General features: G+C 41.5%; 3 protein-coding genes across 3 annotated transcripts; 2 read left to right on the top strand and 1 right to left on the bottom strand.

Annotated features, from left to right (window-relative positions):
- Positions 1-1245: 1245 nt before the first annotated feature.
- On the top strand, positions 1246-4231 carry noxo1a (NADPH oxidase organizer 1a). Its single transcript, XM_005925440.2, has 8 exons — positions 1246-1487; positions 1590-1670; positions 1761-1833; positions 1937-2120; positions 2335-2525; positions 2598-2705; positions 2833-2950; positions 3475-4231. The coding sequence occupies exons 1-8, from the start codon at positions 1422-1424 to the stop codon at positions 4229-4231; spliced, it is 1578 nt and encodes a 525-aa protein (XP_005925502.1). The 5' UTR covers positions 1246-1421.
- Positions 4232-5332: 1101 nt separating this feature from the next.
- Positions 5333-18766, bottom strand: tbl3 (transducin beta like 3). Its single transcript, XM_005925439.3, has 23 exons — positions 18582-18766; positions 18411-18462; positions 18041-18136; positions 16469-16516; positions 16210-16351; positions 16014-16098; positions 15270-15440; positions 15115-15190; positions 14917-15013; positions 14616-14830; positions 14120-14261; positions 13144-13202; positions 12933-13039; positions 12676-12808; positions 11334-11573; positions 11135-11205; positions 9864-10020; positions 9270-9328; positions 8221-8324; positions 7337-7408; positions 7062-7220; positions 6517-6610; positions 5333-6126 (listed from the first exon to the last, which is right to left on the bottom strand). The coding sequence occupies exons 1-23, from the start codon at positions 18611-18613 to the stop codon at positions 5754-5756; spliced, it is 2784 nt and encodes a 927-aa protein (XP_005925501.1). The 5' UTR covers positions 18614-18766; the 3' UTR covers positions 5333-5753.
- An 88-nt stretch (positions 18767-18854) lies between these two features.
- On the top strand, positions 18855-22180 carry rnf151 (ring finger protein 151). The gene is made up of 4 exons (XM_005925438.2): positions 18855-19224; positions 19738-19907; positions 19999-20095; positions 20527-22180. The coding sequence occupies exons 1-4, from the start codon at positions 19144-19146 to the stop codon at positions 20992-20994; spliced, it is 816 nt and encodes a 271-aa protein (XP_005925500.1). The 5' UTR covers positions 18855-19143; the 3' UTR covers positions 20995-22180.
- The last annotated feature ends 404 nt before the right edge of the window (positions 22181-22584 follow it).

The following is a 22584-nucleotide window of genomic DNA, read 5'->3' as shown; positions in this document are numbered from 1 at the left end:
AGTCAAAGTTAACCATTGTTTGAGTCTCACCTCTGTTTCAGCCTGAACTGAATGAGGAAGTAGTCACTAATGCTAACTCTATCACAGTGACCATGAGAAAGCTATTTATCAAGACTTGGTCAAATAAAAGAGTTTTGCATTGTTAAACATTTCACTGGTTTGATCTTCCTTTAGTGTTAAATGCTAAGAGAAAATAAAATATATCTATGTTGAGCTGCTTCAGCTTTTATTTTATTTTATTTTTTTAAACAACATTTAACCGAATGAAATGGGCAGAGACTAAATGAATATTTTTGCTTTGGGGGTAATCCGCAGGCTGCTGATGACAGTCAAAGAACATAAAAGTCTAGAAAGAAAACAAAAATTGTCACCACGTTGGCCTACGTGCCACAGATCAAAATTCCTCAGAAGACAGGAAGAAATATTTACGGCCCACAGAAGGAAAGAGATGCCATTTCCCCCCCCACTAACTTCCTCATCTGGCTTTAACAATGGTGGTTTCTTTCTTAAGAAATTAGTTATGAGTAGTTGTTTGCAGCAATACTTTATGGTCTTTGGTTTTAGACCAACAGCAGGAAATCCAATAATTACTCACACACACAAAAAAAACCCCACTTTCATAGGCGTGCATAATAAATCCATATTTATATATCAGAATCAAAGCTGTATGGATTTAAAAGAAGTGGTGCTCTATATTGTCAGGTATTTTTGTAAATTAATAAAATAAACTAGCAACGCTACCATTACAAACACTAGTTGTTCTTTTCATCACACCATATGTGTAATTTGTGCTACTTCATTATCTTCATGATCATGCAAATTGATCCTCTAATATATAAAAAATATTTTTGATCATTTCTGTGTTTAATTTATTCTACTTTTTTTCTTCTTGTAAAAAAAAAGTGCTACACAGAACGAAACATCACACAACATATTATCAAATAAAATTAACATTAAGCTTTACATTTGGATTAGACAAAGTCTCCAGGAAATGAATGTAAGTCACTGTCATGGAAATACAACTCTGTGTGTGTGTGTGTGTGTGTGTGTGTGTGTGTGTGTGTGTGTGTGTGTAACAAAGAAAGAAAGAGAGAGAAAATCAGGAGTGAATTCTGTTCATTTTTCAAAAATGAACACTAAAAAAAACAAAAACTGCAGTTTTATATAAATATCAATATAAATTCAACTTTTTTGTGAAAATATATTTTGTGTGATATGCACCAAAGCTAATTTGCAAGAATTTCCAGCACGTACACAACTGCAGATATTCCCCCTCTTGTTGCCTACGTAAACCAGAGCCACACCTGCTCCGGTGGAGGAAGCATAAATTCACCTGCAGAGCCTCACTGCTTCAGTCACATACCTGGAAAAGGCTGAGCTAGTTTGACTGCAGCTCCCAAGCACCCATCTGTGCTGTCATTATGGAGGCTAAGCAGTATCCCATAAGCATCCATCTAGTTGGAGTACTGCAGAAGGAAAAGACCAAAGTAAGCAGCAAAGGATTTTTCACTTTCCTGGTTCTATGTGTGGGTATTTTTATTAAATAAAATGCGTGCCTCTCCTGAGAAAAGCTGCCTTTTCTTTTCCAGTTTTACAAGACTTCTGTGCTTTGGTCCGACGAGAGCAGTGTTGTGATTTACAGACGTTTTCGAGAATTCATGAAAATGCACGTGAGTATAAAACACCTTCTTTCTTTTGTTTTTTCCAAGTTGCACATATCCAGGTAACTTTTGTTTTGTTACTCAAATTATTTCTCACAGAAACAACTGAAGAAAGCATTCCCACCTGCAAACAAGCTGAGAAAATCTGACAGAATTGTCCCCAGATTTCGAGGTATGTTCGGGTCATGTAGACCACACTTGCTGCTTTACCAGAATCGCATGGTTCACTTACAGACCGATGGGATTGTAACTAAAATCGTTCTCTGGGATTTCAGAGGGGAGGGTGAAGCAAAAAAGTCGAGGGAAAGCCCCAACCAAGTCACTGGTGCGCCTGAAATATTTGCAGAAATATTGCAATGCAGTCCTGTCCTGTGACCAGCGAGTGTCTCAGTCTGCAGAGCTCATCCAGTTCTTGAACCCTAAAGACCAGGACCTGCAGCCGGACTTTGCCAAAAACGGGTACGGCTAAACATTTATTGCACAATAAATGTTTTATAATAGCTTTTAGTTAAAGTTACCCACACAGATCTAATTTAGGGACCGTAACATTTGCAAAATCTTGTATCTGCAGGTTCAATCTTCTGAGTGCACGAGTACATAAATAAATATGTATAATGCAAGATGAATGCATGACTCTGACATTGTGCACGTCTGTGTTGCTCTTCCTCCTCAGCATCATCATCATGCCCCCGGAGGATGAACTCAGAAGCGAAGGACTTCACGCAAACGCCGGTGAAGTGACCCAGCCGTTTATCACAGAAGCATACACATGTGTCGCCCCGTATGAGACCAAAGACTTCAAGAACAAACCTTTGAAAGTGGCCAAGGGTGACAAACTCGATGTGGTCATCAAAGACAAAGGAGGTGAGCCGACAGCTGTCAGTTAACACGGATAACTCAATGTGAGCAGTAAAATGCATGTTTCTGGTGATTCAGGATGGTGGCTGGTGGAGACTGAAGACAGGCGGATGGCCTGGTTTCCTGCACCCTATCTGGAGAGGACAAATGATGATAATGAAGATCATGAGGAGATTCCTGAAAAAGGTACACATAGCTACAGTTTTTCTTGTACCCTTTCTCACGACATTGCACTCTCATTATGTATTTCCTTATTCAGTGAATATCATTCATGTTGCAAAGCATTATGTCTAATCCTTCATTCTCTCTCCAGGAGCACTCTACACTGCAGTCAAGAGCTACAAGGCCACCAAAACTGACGAGGTGACCGTAACCATAGGTGCTGTGGTGGAAGTCCTGCAGAAGTCTGAAAATGGCTGGTGGCTCGTCAGGTATTCTAGCCTGGGCCGAAACTTTTATTTCAAGTCATTTTGTTACAGATTCTTGCAAGCCATGAGAGTTGCAGCCACCCAGATCTTTCTCTGTGACTGCCAAAAAGCCAGAAACACAGGTTGGGTCGCATGAACATTAGTACGCAACGATGAACAGCTGATAAAAGAAAAGACAGGCTCAGTGAGTGTCACTGCCCTGTCAACCAATCAGCAGAGGCAACTCAAATGAGATGAATAATCTATTTTAAGCACAGACAGTTAATGACCGATTATGTTTTCATGGTAATTTCCTTTAAAAAAGAAATTTAAATCTCTTCCGAATTTAAAAAAGAATAAATAGAAGAATTTTGTACCATAGCGCAGCCTGATTTAACTGGATTTCTTTCATAACATCGGTTGTCATGGCTTAAAGTAGCACAAAAGGCTTGACACTTGTTATGTAGCCATGTATGTGGAAATAAAAGAACGATGCATGATTTCCAATTTTAAATTACTTTGATTTCTTCATTCTTGTCATCTAACAGATCCAGTGGGAAAATAGGTTACATTCCCACCATGATACTGCAGCCCCACCGCTACCCTCATATTCATAACACTTCCCATCACCTGGATCAGCGCCGCCACACTTCCCTTCTCGTTCCATCCTCGAATCTGGAACAGCACTCCCAACTGAGCCTCTCCCAAGGAAGCCTGCTGCAACAACCCCCCGTAAGGTCTTCGTCACCTCTCCTGATCCTGCCGGAGAGTAGGCAGAGGTCTGTGTCTCTTGAGGTTTTGTCTGAACAACCTCATGCACAGCCTGCTGCAAACAGTACCAGTGCTGCTACCGATATCTCCACTTCACCCACCTCTCCCTCTCACCCTCCTCCGCCCGTGATCACGGTGAAGATGGATGGAGAGGACGAAGAACGCGTCCTCTCCAGGAGTCAGACGGAGGATAGTGAGGATAGCTTTATGAGCGACAGCACCGACTTCAGCTTCAGTGACGACTCCAGCTTTAACTCGTCCCTGAACCTGAGCCCCACTGCCAATGATGAATGGCTGCGTCTCAGCCGCACGCCTCCACCGGGGACGAGCAACACCCTCAGCCCAACGAGCGGCCCAGGGGGGAGGCTGATCTCGAGTGTCTCTGATCCCACGCTCTACAAATCACCCAAAATACCCAAGGTGCCACCCAGACCGGGCGCCCAGGAGATCCTCTCCCGGTGTACTTCTGTCACCCGCAAGAATGCAGCAAAAGGTGCTCTGTCACCCACACAAGCTGAGATCATCAGCCGATAAAGTTCCTGTTTGAAAAATAAAGCTTTATTTTTGTCACTGTTGAAGTTATAAAAGTACAGAAGAACAACTGTTCTTTTGTTTTAGATGATTAGATGAATATGTGATAGCTCCTGTATCATCACCACTTTGACCAATCGATCATTTAACATGCCTCGTTTTATTTTCCATACTGGAAGCCTTGTGTTGTGCCTTATATGCATATAGTCTGTGTAGATTCCACAAACGATGGCTCATCTGCTCATTTTGACTGCAGGAAAAGTAAATGTTTGTCTGCATACCAGTGTGTGGAAGTTGTTTAAATTCCTGTTGAAAAACCTTCGCAGCCTATCCCGCCGCCTGCGCGTGCGGATAGTCAACACAGAACACACACTTCATTATCTGATCTGGGTGCACTCGTGTTACTGAGTAGCTGAGAGCAAATAAAAGCATTTTGGGGAACTCAACCTGTTTGTTTTGGCATGTTTCACATCTAAACCTTGTTTCAAACACATGAAGTTAGAAGGAAAATGTTGCAGTTCGGTTTTGAATGTCATAAAATCAGAGGCTTAGAGGACAATCTCGCCCTTGCTTGGGTTTCCTCCAAGAGCGCCGGCTTCACCTGTCATTTAAAAGCATGATAGGTTTACTTCTTGATTCCAAGAGTCAACTAGGGTTAAAACTCTAGTTGAGCTGGTTTATTCAAGACTGACATTTCCCATAATGGAACTAATAATACACCTTTAGACATCCTGCTTTTGATTTCATAGCTTCAGCTTGTTTTACACTTTCAGGGGCCTGTGCTGCAAAAACCTGGATGAACCAGGAAGATAAAGCTGTATCTAAAGGACATTTCTCAGCAGTTTTCCATGCTGAGCATGAATCCTCAAGAACTGCAGTCCTTATCTAAAGCCTGCCAGGAAACCACAACTCGTGCTGGCGCTCACTCATATAGCAGATGGTCTGGTTCTTGTGCATTTTAGGCACTTTATAAAACATGCCTCATTCACCTATTGACACACATTTGTATGAATGTGTGTCAATGGGTGAATTGACACACTTTTTTCTACGCCTGTGCATCAAGTGAATGCCATGGGTTCAAATTTAATTTACTCCCTTTGTAGCTATTTTATTTGAATAAAAATGTGACTCCTTTTAAATCAAACATTGTTTATTTTATTAACATTTGCAGAGAAAACAAAATACTCCACGGTTATATGAGGAAACTGCTGTCTGGGTTACATAAAAGTGTGTTCATTTAGTTGAGCTGGTAGATCAGGACATTGCACTACTGCAGAACAACACAATGGCATGTGGTGAGTGTGAAGATGGTCCAGGTTTCCTCCTCCTGCGCGTCCCCTTTTCCTCTTTTTTGTCTGAAGAAGTCAGGGTCATTAAAATCTGCATGGAGGAGCTGATGCTTTGGCACATGACTCAAAGTCTGTAGAGAAGCCGTCCTAACAAATGTTATCATTTCACATCTGAACTGTCTCCAGCTGCCAATAATCTGAGATAAGAAAACCTATTGTTTCCAAACTGATTCCTGTCAGCTGGCAAAAGTCTGGCACTGTTGAGCCGAAGAAACCGGGAGACCTTTTGTCTTTTTAACTGTCGTTTCCTCCTCCTGGTCTTCCTCTTCAGAGCTCTCCTCGCTCTCAGAGTGGTGCTTGCCGTTAGTTTTGTGGCTTGCTTCGTTTTCTACTCGCCCGTTGTCGGTGGAGGCTTTGTTGGTGGCACTGACATCCTCGAGCTCCTCTTCATCTTCAACACAGGAATCTGGATCTTCGTCTTGTTCACCGTCGCTGTCGTTGCCTTCGTCTCGTCTCTCGTAGCTGCCGCTCTTTTTCTCCTTGTCGATCACAAAGAAAGGCTGAGCCTGTGCCAGAGGTGTCGTATCCATGTCTTCATCTTGGCCCGTACTGGAGAAGATATAATAGCATAAATTAGGCTGACAAACCAAAAATATTTTCATTTAATAACCTCACATAGCATGTTTCCAGCTATGGTTTAAGGCTGCTCCTGCACTATATTTGGAGAGCCAAACGGTCAAATATGCAGTTAAAAGTTGACACCTCATTCATGTCAGCGGTTCTTCATTCTAATCAGATTGGAAAACAAAACAGAACAAACACAAACTTAAATCTGATTTTGTGGTGAAATTTTCCTTTAATATAACAATTTGCTTTGAAACCACAAACAAGCAGCACGAGAGTCAATATTAGAAAGGTGCCAGTGTTGTTTCGGAAACACCGGGATTCAGTCAACATTCAGCGCGGTGATTTGTCAAAGCATTCAGAGCAGAGTCTCACCTGGACGGCGCTCCGGCCACTCTCATTTTCTGCCACATGTAGTTCAAGAACATGGAGGCCTGCAGCAGACGCCCAATCCTCTGCATGTGTCTCTCTGTGGGGAAAATGACCATAAATAAATAAAAAAGAAAGTAAAAAGTCTGTTAATTTACAACAGTTATTTTTTCCATGTAGGAAAATTGATTGTACTCATGTATATCATGTTTAATAAACATGGCATGAAGACCAAAACATCCTTTTTTCTATTGTCTATCCAGTTTCTCTAATTAACCACATACTACGATCAAACCCCTGCAGTCTGAACTCTTTACATAACATTGCACACACCTAATTTTCACAGAACGCTACAAGGAAGTTTTCATTCCTTTAACTCTAGTGTTGTATTCCGTATATGAGACACTTATTTGTACGTTTCTGAGTGTTTCTAAAGTTTAGATCAATCTGTGGCCACTTTGAGTAAATAATCAGAGTAAAAGCTTTTTCTTCTTTTTTGTCTGATGCAGTTTTGGTCTCTGTTCGTCAAAGCACTCGTTCCCCCTCCTAACCTGTGTATGGAATGAGGCCCTCAAGGTGTGATCGGGCTCCCTGGTACTGCAGCAGCTCTTCGGGGGGCAGGTGTGTGAGGAGCACCTGTAGGACAGCCTGGGCATTCAGGCAGTTCCTGGCGTTGGCGTTCCACACCACACAATAGCGCAGAAGTGACTCTGAGTGGATCCAAGAAAACAGAAGAAAGAAAGAAGGAAACTTCTGTATCACTGTCTGAAAGGTATTGGTATTGGTATTGTGTAAAAACGCAGTCATTCTCTTTTTAACAGGCTACCTTTTTGATCCTGTCGAAGCTTCAGCAGCGTCTTTTCCAACAGCTCGGAGCTATTCTCTCCTTCACGGATCGCTGGAAGCAACATGGGACAACTAGTCAGAGTCAGCAGACAGTCTGTTCATATAGGGTCTGACACATGGACTCAGCAAACTCTCCCCAGAGTCCATCCATTCAGCTGTGTCGATAGCTCAATGTTTGTCTCACTTACGGCTGTTCTTGGCAATGGCACAGTTGTCTGGTGCCATCTGAATGTCATGATTTCTCAAAAAAACAAACTTGCAGCCAGTGACATGAAGACACCTCCAAAGCAAACTGTGAAACACCAACTATGAACCATTTTATTTTTGTCCAACTATCCTGGTGTGTTCAAATTATACTATAAACAGTGGAAGGATTAAACTACCAAACAAACCAAAAAACTCCTTCTGTGGAAGCCAATCAAACATGGTGTGAAAAATGAGCATTGCTGTTACAAAACAGGACATTTTCTTCCATTTCGATGAAATTGCTTTGTACTAACACAAATAAGTAGTGCATAAAATCCAAAATACTGAGACGTTACAGCTTCAGATTAACAATATGTCACTGCAGTTTTAACTACATGTCACTGAACAAAAGAGAGTGAGCGCAGAAACGAGGTGTGTGTTATTATATGTTCACAGACCCACTGTTTGCCAGAGCTGCATGTGTCAGTGCTCGAGTGACTCAACGTTTAAAACAAAGCAGCCGTACAGAAGAAAAATAACAACATTCAGGTAACCACAGGTGAAAAGCTAAAGGACAGGCGTAGATGAGCATCTAATTTGGACTTTACATGCACACAGCTAATCAAAGTCAGACACTAGAGACCAAAGTGTGATAGATCCGTGTGACAGAGTCGGTACCTTTGATAACAGTGAGCACGGTGTGAGGCTGGTCCAGTGAGATGGCGAGACCCAAGGCCTTCAGATATTTCTTCCCGTGGAGCAGATTGGACAGCTCTTGCTGCCTTCAGACACAACAAACATACAGGTGTGGGTTCGTAGGCAGAGACACAAACACACGCGCACACACCTGTACATACTGCAGGGAATTTGTATCATGATCACTTATATTTATTTCCCATTAATTCAATAAATGTGCTGATATTTATTCCAGTAAAATTCAACTTCGATTCTTTTTGTTAATGATTGTAGAAAAAAAGAAATGAATTGTCAGTGACCCCCTGACAGCCTGTAGGCCTCTTTTTCCCATCATAACAGAAAAAGTTATTATAGCTCATTGCACAGACTATCCATTTACCGTGGACTCACTAATGGTGGAAACATAGAAACTTTCCTGTCATTTATTTATTTTTCTGTCAATTACTTTGGAGTAATATGAATGGAAATGAGGGTGGGCAGTCTGTATCAATAGGGAACGCTGTAAAACGTAATAAAGAAAGAAAATATAGTTAAAAATGATTGTTTCAGATAGTTGATGAACTGTGGGCCGGAATTTGTGGGAATCATGCAAAGCTACTTTAGCACGAATAAAAACATGGAGCTGAAATGTACTCTTTAGAAGTGCAAATTAACATTTAATACAGAAATAATTTCTTTATTGTTTCACATACTGCAAACCTAAAGTTTTTTGTGCTTATCAGAACAGCAAAGCACGCACTCCCACACTCATACTTTACTGACAGCTTTGACCTGCGAACCTCCACAGCCAAGCAAATCACAAAAACCATCTGAGGGACTTGCTGACAGGCAGGATGTCAAAACAGATGGAAAAACAAAAGCAGATCATGTCTGAGTGATGTTGAGTGATCCTTTCCACGCGCCTAAAAGCAAAACAAAGAGTGTGTCCACCCCTGCAGACGGAGTGGAGAGGAGGATGGATGGTGCAGGTGTGCCTGTTCTACGATAGTAAATCCCTCTTCTTGCTGTCAGAGATGTCGTGTGCAACTTACTTGAGTATCTGATCTTCCTGTTTCGCCTGCTCCTCTGCCAGCTCTATTTCAGTCACATCCTAGATGTGCACAACAGAGAAAACTGTTGATCTACTGAACACACATTTTTTTTAAACACAGAAAGGGAAAATAAATTTTAAAAAAGCAAACATTACCACCTAGATAAGATGTGCACTGAATCCCTCTTAAGGGATACTTCAGAAGGTAAACTCCTTACTTTCCCAACAACACAGCTACCTGACTGATCACTTTGTGCAAATGGTGATAAAAACAAGTGGCTGCTGAACATGGAAAGTATTTATTAACTGTTAAAAACCCCGAAATCAATTCTTCAAGTTAAAACTTCCTCTCATTGTCCATTTCAATCTTTATTTAACTTTGTGGATTACACCATGAAATCCATTGTATAATTGTGACGCAGTTTTTAGGTTAAGTCATAGAGAAAATAGCAACACTAATGGAAAAACAAGTGAAACTCTTCGTTTCGGTGGTCAGTATTTGTTTAGAAGACTGACTGCTAAGTGTTTAAGGCCAAAGTTACCTTCCCTTCTTATTCCCTATCCAGCTGGAGGCTAGCAGCCGAATGCTACTTACCGACCACACGGTGATGTTAGAGTCTGCTGAGCCAGTAACCATCTTGTCATCCTTGCGACTGGCGTGGAGACCCCACACTTTGTCCTGGTGGGCATCCAGTGTCTTCACACACTCATTGGTCTTGATGGTCCACAGCTTCACTAAACCATCGGAGCCACTATGGAAAACAATTATTAATTACTGTGTGGAAACCAGACACAGCATGAAAAACCCACCAGACCTGATGTTACTGATTTACAGTCCAGTTCTCGTGTAATTTGGCATACGTTGTCATTTTCTCCCCGTTTCCCTTCCTTAAAAACAGCTTCTTGACACTCTACCCTTCCACTGACCATTTCTGATGAGACTTCAGTGAACAGTAGTTGGATCAAGAGAAAGGCCAGTGCATCTCACAGATCCCGTCTCCCATATTTGCTGAATTTTTCCCTCCCCTCATCGACCTGACTTTCAGATACTGCAAACCTGCTGTAGATAGATTCTTCTGTCCTCCACTTATTTCCTCACTTTTTTAAGGACTCACTGCAAATCACAGCAACTTTTTAGCTCATAGCACTTTGGAAATAAACTTGTTGGTGCAAAAGCACTTTTTTTTTTTTTTTAAACATGTGGTATTATATTGGTTCTCTATTATTTATTAGATATAATTATGAGTTAGGTGTTGTTTTATGCTCGAATTATTCATTAGGTCAGTGTCAAGTGACTTTACAAATAAGAAAAAAAAACATTTTCCTGAAAATGGTCAGCTACAAGGATTGAACTGAAAAAATTAGCCAATATCCAGAAAAATCCTTTGAATGACGTTCAGAAAGCCTGGAGAACTGTTGCTTTAAGACCACATCTAAAAATTACAAGAAAGTCCGGCTCTTTGGAGGAAAAAGAAATAAAGAAATGAGGGCTGGTTAAAGACTTTTTCACTGTACTCTATTCTGATTTCTTGTATTCTTGCAAACAACAGGGAACAATAAAGATGGAAACAAAGATACAATTATTGGTTCTCCTAATTTTCTCAATCTCTGCCATCTATAAACACCAAACCTCTGAAAGATATTTCTCACTGAGACACAGACAAGCCTCTTGACCTTTCAGCTTTGGTTTTAAATTACAGGGTTTGTTTCATTGTCTTACTATAAATGAGGAAGCTTTGCAAACTACGACAGATTCATATCTGAAATAAGATGAGAAACAAAGCCATGATTTTTAAAGACTGGATTGGGCATTCACATCGATCCGCAGCGTGGGCGTGTATTTGGTTTCGTGTTTGGTGCGTTTACCTGGTGAGCAGCTGAGTGCCTCGGCTCACAAAGATGACCTTAAGAACCGATGCATCGTGGCCCTCAAATGTCTTTAAAAAAGTAGTAAGAACAAGGAACATAGCTACAAATTAGACCTCACTAATGTCTGAACATGATTACTTTTATGCAACACCATAAGACTGCTGTGATTCTGACACGTGCACAGTAAATGTCCCACCTTGAGGCAGCTGAAGTCTTGCAGGCTCCACAGCTTGGCTGTGCCGTCTGCAGAGGTGGTGGCCAGCACTTGGTCCACTGGAGAGAAGCAAACGGCCCAGACGCCACGACGGTGGCCCCGAAACACCCCCAGCAGGCTCACCGTTCCCTCCCCCGTCAAGGACCACAGCTTGGCTGTGCGATCCTGGGAACCTGAAGCCAGCAGCTTGTCATTGGGTGATACGGCAACACTGTTTACATCCTGGAGACATGACGTGGAAGGTAGAGGAGAAAAGGACCAGACGTTTTAACAAAACTGATGCGCTTCCTATAAATGAAGGTTTGAATGAGTACATTTATTTTTTTTAAAAGACTGAAGTAATAACTGAATTGGGATCAACTAATGTGATAAAGTTTCCAAAGAAATTCATGATCTCCACTCCTGTTGCCACACTGCCTGCAGTTCCACCTTACTCTTGAGTAACCAATATCCTACTTCGGTTTAACCTGGTATAAAGAAATACGCATAGCACACTATTAACTGACTTTTAATTGCTCTGTTATGCTGCCAAGTAAGATGAGGGCAGGTGTAGCAGGAAAGATTACTTTCCAGCATCGTCCTGGAAATCAGATCCACGCCTGAATTATTCTGCATTTCCTTAACAGAAGAGGACAACTTGTTTAAAGCTGTTTACACAACTGGTGGCTGACTCACCAGTCTGTGTGTCTTATTATACACAACATCTGTGGAGTTATTTAAAAAAGAAGCATCATAATCTAAATTCTTCTTGTTTTAAATTATATTTAAATAACAGTTACTGACTCGCAGTCATATGGCTCCTCTAACCTTCCTGAGTCAGGTGTTTTGCAGAATATGAAGATGCCACAGTGAAGCCTTTAAACAAAAAGAATTCAAGGGATGAGTGGGTAAGTGGGTAAATAAGACATATTTACCCATTAGTCTAATACAGAGAGATGGCCAGTCTTTACTCATGTTTTCTTGGCTTCCTGTAACTATAATATGAATGCTTGTTATAAGTCACAGTAATTGACCAAGTCAAAATGTTGAGTGACTAAAGTTAAATTGTACTTCTCAGGGAACCAGACAAATGACATTTTATTTTGGGCAGTCAGCAAACCCTTCAAGCATTTTTTTATAAATCAGATTTGACTGGTGATTCTTTACATGTGGTTTTTATATCCTAGAGACCACTGATTATGACTCTCTCCTTAATTTATTTAGACCTAAGCTGTTCCCAAGATGGCAGCTACACGGTGACCGTGAACCTGTCCTGCAACTTTAATGTGCTGGACAAAATGGACAAGATCTTCTTGGACTGTGACCAGAACGTTCTGCCTTGTACCTTATCATGTGCTTTCTCTGTGGCGCGGGCAGTTAGCTGATGGATGCCTCCTTCTGCAGAGCAGTCTGCAGGTAGATCCCACACCTTCACGGTACAGTCCTGACTACCAGTCGCAACGAATGATGCCTTCATCCTAGGCACAAGCACAAAGACAAGGGCAGATGCACATACAGTCATTTCCCCCTTCAATTTGTATCTGTGTTGTCACGTGTGTAAAGAAAACCAGCTTATTAGACGGCTTGCAGGCGGAGTGTTACCTGGAGCAGGAGATGGAGCCCACAGCGTTGGTGTGGCCGGAGCCCTGGGCCACACATCGCACCTGACCACTGTCACTGTCCATATGCCACACACGCACTGACCTGTCCTACAGATGCAATATACAAATGTTACTGCTGATCTAATAAAGGGGGGATAGCAGCTTTTGGTCACATATAATATATAATTCTTCGTTCTTTCTTTTAACCGTACCTTTGCACAACTTGCAAAGAGAGATCCTTTTTTGAACACATCCAGTGTGAGGACCGTATCTGAAAAAGATAAGCAGATAAAAAAAATTAAGCAGAGATAAAAATCTACCAACCTGCTCAGCAAGTCCCAAAGCTGAGACAACCACATTGTGTCACCTCTGAATTCTTGCGCAAAAACTTGGCAGGAACTTCATTTCTGTTCTTCCAACCTTACTTTAAAAACAGCTGTCCTTAGACTTTTACTTTCTTTTTATTGTTAGATTTTGTGCTATACTACATTACGTATATTGTAAGTCTGTTGCAGTTACATCCCCTACAAATAACTATGATGACTTGTTGGCATATGGCAGAGATGTTAAACATAAGGCCTGGGGGCCAGAATCAGCCAGAGAAAGACTCCAATCCGGCCCACTGGACATTTTTGGAAAATGTGAAAGCTTGGTCTTTAAACTGTATTTTGATACATGTTACAGCTCGTCCTGCTGATAAAGACCTCATCACTGCCATTTGTATTATACCAGAATTACTACATCAACATCTCTTTATCATGCAGAAACAGTTGAAATTACAATTATTTATCCTATAATAAGATATCTCAGGTATTAAATGTTTAGTTAAACTTAATTTACATTGAGAGAAAGAGCCGTTTCACTACTCAGGCCCACTCATAGTGGGCTATATGTGGCCCATCATGTAAAATGAGTTTGACATCCCTGCTTTAGTGCTTCTCTTATTCCATGTGAGGTGGTTGCTGGAGCCTATCACAGGCTGCATCCTAAGCAGGTCATCAGCCAATCAAAGGCTCAACACAGAGACCGACAGCTCCACACTCACAATCAAACCTACAGCCAATTTAGAAACCCCATTTAAACTGACATGCATGTCTCTGGACCGTAGTTTGCTGTACATGAATACACATACTGTAGATGTTTCCACATGTAAGCATACACACACACTGCCCTCTGCTGGCGACTCACCTGTGTGTCCATAGAGGATCTGGCAGCTGTTGGTGAGCAGCTCAAAAACCTTCAGCTGGCAGCTGTTGGTGGCCACCACGATGTGACTGTCACCTTTTCCCAGAAACTTCACGTCCAGCACCTCGTCACTGTAGCCCACAAACTGAAGCGGGAGGGTGAATAGAGCAACCGAGGAGAGAGTGACCGTTAATTCTAATACGCAGATACACAGAACAGCAAAAAATAGAAACATAGTGAACCTTCTGAGATGATACCAATGTTTAAAATAACAATTACAAAGCTGGTGATGATATATTTTATTATTTTTGTAAGATTTTTTTTTACTTCTCTCTTTCTGTGTACCAGGGAAACAAACAATTCCATAAAATTGGATTTATTTTTAATGTGTATGTAAAAGTAAGAAAAAGAAACAACTAACAGATGTTTGAAGCTGTAGTGTGATGTCATGTAAGTATTGGACCTAAGCAGTCCACTAAGACGTGACCCCAGTACCCACTTGCTGCTGTGTGGTGAGAGCAGGCAGTTGATACAGCAGTATGTTGTGCTCTGCAGTGACTGTGGCCAGTCTAGCTGAGGCGGGCAGGTGAAACAGGTATGTCAGACTGCGGGGGTTGTCGTTCTCATCCTCCTCAGAGGCAGAGGGGAGGGTGGAGGGAAGGGTCTGCGTGTAGACACAACGTGCCGTGCTGGCCTCCCACACCCTTAATACACCTAGGAGAAAGAAAGGAGAGAAGATGAGTGACACAGAGGAGATAAAGGACATTTATATAAATATTTGAGGTATTTAGCAGCCAGACCTTTGCTTCCAGCTGTGATGAAATGCAAGTCCTTGCTCTTTACTCCGATCTCAGCCAAGTCTGTACTTCCAGGAAGAATTGCAACACCCTCCACAGCCTGTAAGATCACATACACACAAATAAAGCTCCAGTTTTTCTCCCCAAATGAAGAGCACAAAATGTATTTAAGTTAAAATGAATCTAAATTGACGAGCTCACCTCATAGACTGGAACAGTTCTCTTGGCTTTGCGAGTTTTCAGGTCCCAAACTGTGCAGATCTTGTCTCTGCCAGAACTGAAAGAGCACAGGACTTTAACACACAGCGCTACACAAACAAAAAGGAGTCTGAGGTTGATTTAAAATATCACAGTACCTGACCATGGCGTTACCATCGGGACTGAAGCTAAGAGATGTCACAGCACTGTAGTGGCTCTGCAGGACACACACACACTGGCTGGAGCGCAGGTCCCATATCCGGATGCCACAGTCCAAAGAGGAGGAGAAAAGCTGCAGCAGGTCGGTATTTGGGTGGAACTGGACCAAACTGCACAAAGACACAAAATATTTCCTTTTTTTCTAGTTTCTTCATATTATTGTTAAATCCTGCTACATATGAGCATTTGTAAAAAATACTGGCAGCCACCAGTGCTACCTCTCAACCTCCTGGTAGATAAACCCATTGGTATCAATTTGAAACTTCCACATTGCCTCTTTTAAGTTATCACATTAAAATAATTGTGAGTCCAGTTCATGAGAGAAGGAAGAGCTGAGTGGAAGACTGACAGATGGACTGGTGTGGCAATAGTGTCCATCACAGACACTGCACCAATCTGCTGTGTAAAAGAGTGCACTGAGTATAAAAGCCAGTTGAGGTGGTTTGGGCAACTGATCAGGATGGCATTTCCAATCCAGATGAGAAATGTCATCTCTCCAGCATGTCCTGGGCATGTCCCACTGGGAAGGAGGAGGCCCTGAGACAGGCCCAGGACATGCTGGCTAGGAAGCACCTTTGTACCTGTTTAGTTTCCTGCCCCTGCAGCCCAGACCCAGATAAGCAGCAGAAAAATGGTATGATATACGAATATACATCATTTTAAGACGAGAGCCTGAGACTTACTGTACAACACCAGATGACCCTTTCAGGTTATGAGTGCAATACTGCTTCACCACATCCCAAAGTTTTATTGTGCCATCACAGCCACCTGCAGGTAAATAAATAGAAACAATATATATATATATACACACACACACACACACACGTAGCAGATATCAGGGAGAAACTTTTCTTTTTAATAAATCATGTGATAGCTGACCTGTGGCTAGGAGAGTAGAGGTGGAGTCAAAGGTCATACTAGCTACGGGGACAGTGTGAATAGCCCTCCAGGACCGACTGCAGTTAGCCTGCCTCCAATCCCACTGCTTAAGCAGCAGCGCCCGGCTGGCTGTTACCAGCATCTGTGGAGACACACGAAGCAAAGACCAACTGAGTCCTGTTGTACAGGGTGACAGCTGAAAATACTGAAAACACAAATGTGACTGATCTAATGAGAAGTGACTCAAGCATTTCTGTACCTCATCATCACAGCTGAGAGCAAATGACGTGATGTCCTCTTGATCATCCTGCCGGAGAAAAAACAACAACAAAATATTCAGACAGGAAACATGGAAGTACATTTTATTCACAAAAAGAAAGAAGACTGATAAATCACCAATGGCAATAGTTAGAATGAGGTTGTTGATATAAAGACAGTAAAGATGCAGTAGCCAAGGTTTCTGTGAGACAAAGGCTCATCACAGCAGGCAGTGCTGTTTAATTTGGCAGATCATTTGGGCTAGATGCCCTTCATGATGTAACCCCAAAGCAATTTGGATCTCTTTCCAAGATGAAACTAGAGATTTTTCAATTGTTAGATGTGCATGAGAATGCAGATTCACTGTAAACATATTAGAGCAGATGTTTATGAAGGTTTATGAGATGTTTTACACGTCCAGCAGGGATGGAGCAATGAGGATCCGCTTTGTGGTTTCTCACAAAATCGCAAAAAAAACAAAACAAAAAACCCCCCAAAACACAGTATCTCATTCTCTGACTGGGAGTTTATGAAAGAGTGTTTGGTGCACTGCTGTGCTAATATGCGCTGAGATAAAAAGAAGCATTTGAGATCCCTCTTGTTACAGTTTACCTGGAGAGGTAAACTGTAACAAGAAGGATTGAGGACACTGAGAAAAATCTTACTTTTTCAGTTAAAAAGGTAAGCGGACAATTTGGACTTTATCTCTTTGGCTCTGGTCGAGAGCTGGGATGTCTGCGACACAACCTGGTTAGTCTTCTTTGTATATTACAGAGCAGCTTGCCAGCAAAGTGCTCACTGAAAGGCACTAAGACAGGGAGTGATTTCTTCATGGAGGTAACTGCACGCATAGGGTGTTTCTGCCATGGGACAAACTGGCAGGTATTACAACCGATGGCTATCTAAATGTGACAGGAACAATGACAGGTGAAGGAAAAGAGTGACTGAAATTGGTATTTTCCCACTGAATCAGACACCAGGAGGTGTTGTATAAGTCACAGCTATAAATTAACCATGTTGTAGATATAACTAAAATAGTTAACTTCCCCAAAGCAAAATAGCTGAATCACACTGTGAACAAAAACTCTGAATGATGGAAGTTTAACAAATCCAGATGATGTTCTGTCTGCTGAGATCACCTGTCTGCTGCTCTTCACATTTCAACCTTGGACACAGAACTTGACTGTAATGCTCTTGTTCAAGTCCAAAACAAAACTAGATTTCCATTGCTCAACAAGAAATCAACAAATGCAGATGAAGTTATTAAACTACAGCTGCAAGTTTAAAGTCTTTTAAATGTTGAACAAACGTGCACATTTTGTTCACAGCCATCTCTGGGGATGTTGAATAAACAGTGACAAAATGTCTGTGCTTTTAGTTAACCTAATTCTCATCATTATTGCCTCATTGTAACATCTACTTTTACTGGGAGCAGTTTATATGAAATGAAAGAAATGCCAAGCTGAAGTCAGTTCAACTTTTTTGGCGCAGCCCTCCACAACAGACACAGGTTCTCATGTGGCCCTCTGGTAAAAATGAACTGCCCACCCCTGATGTTAGATGCTGAACTCACATGCTCAACACAGTGAATGATCTTCCCAGTGCTGATCTCCAAAACATTGACTCGAGAGCCACAGGTGCAAAAGATGTATTTCTCATCTTTGCTGATCTGAAAAAAAAAGGGGAGAGGTCAGATTTAAGGTAATCTTGGTTATTGTCATACAGACTTAAAACAGATGTGTGAGACTCTGAAAACATCTGTTTGTCATGATTATCAAGAAACAAAGTCAGGACTTTCTTGATTTTGCTGCACTTCCTGTATACCTTGTGCAATTCGCTCAACTTTATACCAGCGCATTGTTACAAAAGTGTCTAAAGTGTCACAAGACATTAATAGAAGCTTCACACACAGAGACACACACACATCAAAGCCGAGCACCCACCTGCACTTTTCCCCCTTTGTAAAATGGCTCGATCTTGCTGGAAACAGCATAACTGTAAAGGAACAAGAAAACGGCAACAGTGGATTCAACAACTTCATATAACACCTTAGCCTAGCTCGTGTTAGCTTGCTACATGATCTCCAGCTCACACGTGCAGCAAGCAAAACTCACTTGGTTTTGAACTGAAGGTTGGTATTTGCCATCTTGCCCGTGAGAAATGGCCCAAAAAAGAAGTGATGTAGAGAGTACAGGCGGCGTATACTACTTATTTCTCATGTCACACGTTGGCTACAGTCAACACCGCCATCCATCCCGCATGTTGACGGCAGGGTCGCACACGTTGCACGTCATCTGAGCGCACGGCGCGGTGATTGGTCAGACTTCTGTTGTCAACAAATGAACGCACAAACACCAAACTGGTGGTTTTTAAACTTTTAATTTTGACAGTAAACTTTATATAAAGCAAGGGAAAATAATCAGATCTATATGCTTATAATTTATTTATTTATTTATTTATAATGTAGTTCCTGAGTATCACAACAATAGCAGCCGTGTGAACCATGAGTTTGGTGCTAGAACAGCAGGGAAACGACGCTCTCCCATTATGGCTCCGATTCTACAGTTTAGCCCACTGTTTTCATCTGTCGAGCGCGCGCGCACACACGCGGTGTTTAGTCAGGAATGTTCACGTGTGTTGTATTGATAACGCGGGTGTGTGTTACTTATGTGACATATGAGAGGATCGATATGCAGTAAAACCAGCCCCCCGGGTTATGGAAACACGCTGAGAAAAATAAAACAGGAGATTGCCATGGTGAGTAGAGGGCAGCTTTTTGTTTTGGCGTGTGTTTTATATTTATTTATTTGTATGATTTTTTGTATTTTAATCTAGATTTAGCATCTCAGATTTATGGACTGATGCTCAGTAGGTCAAAAACAGATTTTGTATATAGCCAGAATCAACTCTATTATTTGCTTGGTATTTGAATTGTATACTAATACATGAGTATTGTGGCATTTTTATTATATGTTGTACTTTAACAAAGTAAAAATACCATTGAGGATCATTTCAGATCTTTTTTTTGTCATTGTTTAATGTTTTGTGTGTTAGAAAAAAAGATTTTTGGGAAGGGAGCAGACTTACTTGTTGTAATCATGTGATCAGTCATATGGCTTTCCAGAACAGCTCTGTTTTGTTGTCTCTCTTTTTTTATATTTTGAGAACACTGTGGAGAGGTTATAGACAGTCACAGAGCCATGGTTTTTAGTCTCAGGTATATCTGAAATATAAGATACTGTTTTTTCTACACACTGTGGCCACATCTAGGCAGACCCAGAGGTGTCAACACAGAGCGGGGGTTATGATGTGGAGCTGTTTGTGGACACTCCAGACTATGATCTGATCTGCACCATATGCCAAGGGGTCCTCAGATGTCCAGTAAGAGCTGCGTGCCACCACATTTTCTGCAAGAAATGCATCTTGCAGTGGCTAAAAAGGTACTGAATGTATCTTATCAGTATCCTTGGACAAAAGTTTTACCTGGCTTTTTTATTTGGTCAGAGACTCATTCCTAGTTGTCCTCTGCAGACAGGAGACCTGCCCCTGCTGCAGGAAGCCGGTGAACCCAAGCTTGATCTTTGTCATGTTCAAGCTAAGCAAATCTATTGGACGCCTGAAGATCAAGGTAGGAAAGGGAATTTGAACACATTTTTACATGATTTTTTATGAGCCCTAACAGAGTGGATACATTTGTATTTGCCTGGTGCTGCCTGGCATTTTCATGTGTGAACCACTTCATGGGACACATTTATTTGTGACTGTTTTTATTAAGTTATTAATAATAAGGACACCATCAAGACAAATTCTCTGAGCCCAAGATGACTTATTTGAGATGGAGGAAAGCAAATAATATAAATCCAAGCTAAAGCCACTGGATGTTTGACATTTTTGCTTGATAAATGACTGAAATGATTAGGTTGTGCATCAGAATTGTTTTGTTTTCAGTCGTCTATGGCTTGGATTAGCTTCTATCTCAATTCCTGCAGACCGATTTATAACACATTTATAACACAAGTCATTTTATTAACTATATGATTTCTTCTATGTGCTTCACAGTGCAAGAATGAGATCCGTGGCTGTGCAGAGACCTTTCCCCTCTCAGAGCAGTACTGCCACAGCATGAGCTGTTTGTATGAGCTAATCCCCTGCCCCTACCAGGGCTGCAGGGTACAGCTCCTCCGCAGGGACCTCGAGACCCATGCGCACCACTGTGAGCACTGGCGCCAGCCTTGCCACATGGGTTGTGGGACGATACTCTCCCACCGAACCCAGGCTCAACACAACTGCTACAAGCAGTTGAGGCAGGAGTACGAAGCTAGGCAGAGGAATCACAGGGCCATTGCCACTGCCCTACAGCGGAAGATGAGGAGGATGCAGAGCACCATGGCCCACATGAAAAGGCAGATAGGGCTTATCTGTGAGAGTCTGGAGGTGATGGATGATCTGCATGAGGTGGAAGAGGAGGACCTTGGGGAGAGTAGTGGTAGCTCTAGTGGGACTCCAAGTAGCAGCAGCAGCTGCTGAGGAAGGGAGTTAGTTGCTGGTGCTGGTTGAGCTACTGCTGTGTATAAATTCAGTATGTGTTTAATTCTTTGAAGGTGTGTGTTTTTGAGTATATGCAGTACTGTGAAAAAGTATTAGCCCTCTTCCTGATTTTAATAGTTTTTGCATATTTTGTTTCCAATAAACAAACATGTTTTTAATATTAGAAAAAGATAACCTGAGTGAATACAAAATGCAGTTTTTAAATGATGATTTCATTTTCTGAGGTAAAAAAAAAGCTAAACCTACCTGACCTGTATGAAAAAGTCATTCTTCTCTTGTTAATTTATGAATTCTCTGTGATTAACCACATTTTTGTGAAGCTGAGGTCAATTTCAACATTCACACAAAGGCTCTAATCTAAAAAAAACAAAACAAAACTGCAAGAACAGAAACAAAGTCACTAACATCCATCAGTCTAGAAAGGGTTACAAAGCCATGTCTGAGGCTTTGGGACTCCAGTGAACCACGGTGAGAAGCATTTTAGACAAACAGAGAAAACTCAAAACAGTGGTGAATTCCAAGAGATGATTGATGACTCATTCAAGAGGTTATAAAAAGGACCGAGAACAACATTTAAAGAACTGCAGGCCCCACTTGCTTCAGCTAAGGTCAATGAAAAAAGTTGAACTTTTTGGAAGGTTTGTGTCCTGATACATCTGGCAAGAGCCTACCACAGCATTTCATAAAAAGATCATACTGACCGTCAAATACGGTTGTGTTAGTATGATGGTCTGTGACCCTTTTGCTGCTTCAGGACCTGGACGACTTGCTATAATTGATGTAACCAAGAAGTCTGCTCTCTGCCGGAAAATCCTGAATGTCTTGCCATTATTTCATGAAATGAAGCCTAAGCGTACTTGGGTTATGGTTATTGTTATATCGTTTATATAACCTATTGTCATATAAACGATAACCTGGGTCAGGTTATCGTTTATATAGAAATTAATGTTAAAATTTGTTTGATGAGCCGGAACATGTAAGCGTGACAAATATCAAAAAAGAAAAAAAAGAGTGAGAGAAATATAGGAATGAGGGAAAATACTTTTCATGGTACTGTAGGCATCTGATTAGTGTTTTTGTTTTGTTTTTTGCCAGGTTGCAATGTAACCTGTTTAACCTATTTTGTAAATAAAGCTTTTACATTGTTATTATTACCTGTGCTGGTCTTATTTAAATAGATCAACTGATAAAGGTATTTCATTGAAATCTCACAGATGAACTAAGGCCAGGCTTGTTTTTCTAAATTTGACTACATAAGTCCCGGTGCAGGTCTACCTCCTGCACCGAGCTCTGGCTCACCTGGAGAAGCCTGGAAGCACTGTGAGGATCATGTTCTTTGATTTCTCCAGCAGGGGCGGAGCGTGGGGGTGGCTTAGTGGGCTTAAGCCCGGGTTGTTTTGTCAGAAGCCCGGGGTCTTTTGGAGTGTAATTTTTTCATAGTTAGATGCCTGGCTGACAACTGTATAAAACAAAAAGTACACACAATATTCGAAGCACATAGTGCACACTGTGGGAATTTACGACTGTGCGTGTATCCCCCCTGATATTGGTATGATCCGAGCTCAGGCA

The sequence above is a fragment of the Haplochromis burtoni genome, unplaced genomic scaffold, assembly GCF_018398535.1.
Source record: "Haplochromis burtoni strain Fernald_Lab_line unplaced genomic scaffold, NCSU_Asbu1 Contig_81, whole genome shotgun sequence".
NCBI lineage: Eukaryota > Metazoa > Chordata > Actinopteri > Cichliformes > Cichlidae > Haplochromis > Haplochromis burtoni.
The sequence above is the reverse complement of the archived record's forward strand: the minus strand, read 5'-3'. Positions and strand labels throughout refer to the sequence as shown.

Coding starts and splice junctions, on each gene's coding strand:
- rnf151 (XM_005925438.2), top strand. CDS start 19,144: ATGAGAGGATCGATATGCAGTAAAACCAGCCCCCCGGGTTATGGAAAC. Junction 19,225..19,737: donor TAAAACAGGAGATTGCCATG/GTGAGTAGAGGG, acceptor GGCCACATCTAG/GCAGACCCAGAGGTGTCAAC. Junction 19,908..19,998: donor ATCTTGCAGTGGCTAAAAAG/GTACTGAATGTA, acceptor TGTCCTCTGCAG/ACAGGAGACCTGCCCCTGCT.
- noxo1a (XM_005925440.2), top strand. CDS start 1,422: ATGGAGGCTAAGCAGTATCCCATAAGCATCCATCTAGTTGGAGTACTG. Junction 1,834..1,936: donor AATTGTCCCCAGATTTCGAG/GTATGTTCGGGT, acceptor CTGGGATTTCAG/AGGGGAGGGTGAAGCAAAAA. Junction 2,526..2,597: donor GGTCATCAAAGACAAAGGAG/GTGAGCCGACAG, acceptor CTGGTGATTCAG/GATGGTGGCTGGTGGAGACT.
- tbl3 (XM_005925439.3), bottom strand. CDS start 18,613: ATGGCAAATACCAACCTTCAGTTCAAAACCAA. Junction 16,352..16,468: donor CTCTCAGCTGTGATGATGAG/GTACAGAAATGC, acceptor GTGTCTCCACAG/ATGCTGGTAACAGCCAGCCG. Junction 15,191..15,269: donor GATGGTAACGCCATGGTCAG/GTACTGTGATAT, acceptor GTGCTCTTTCAG/TTCTGGCAGAGACAAGATCT.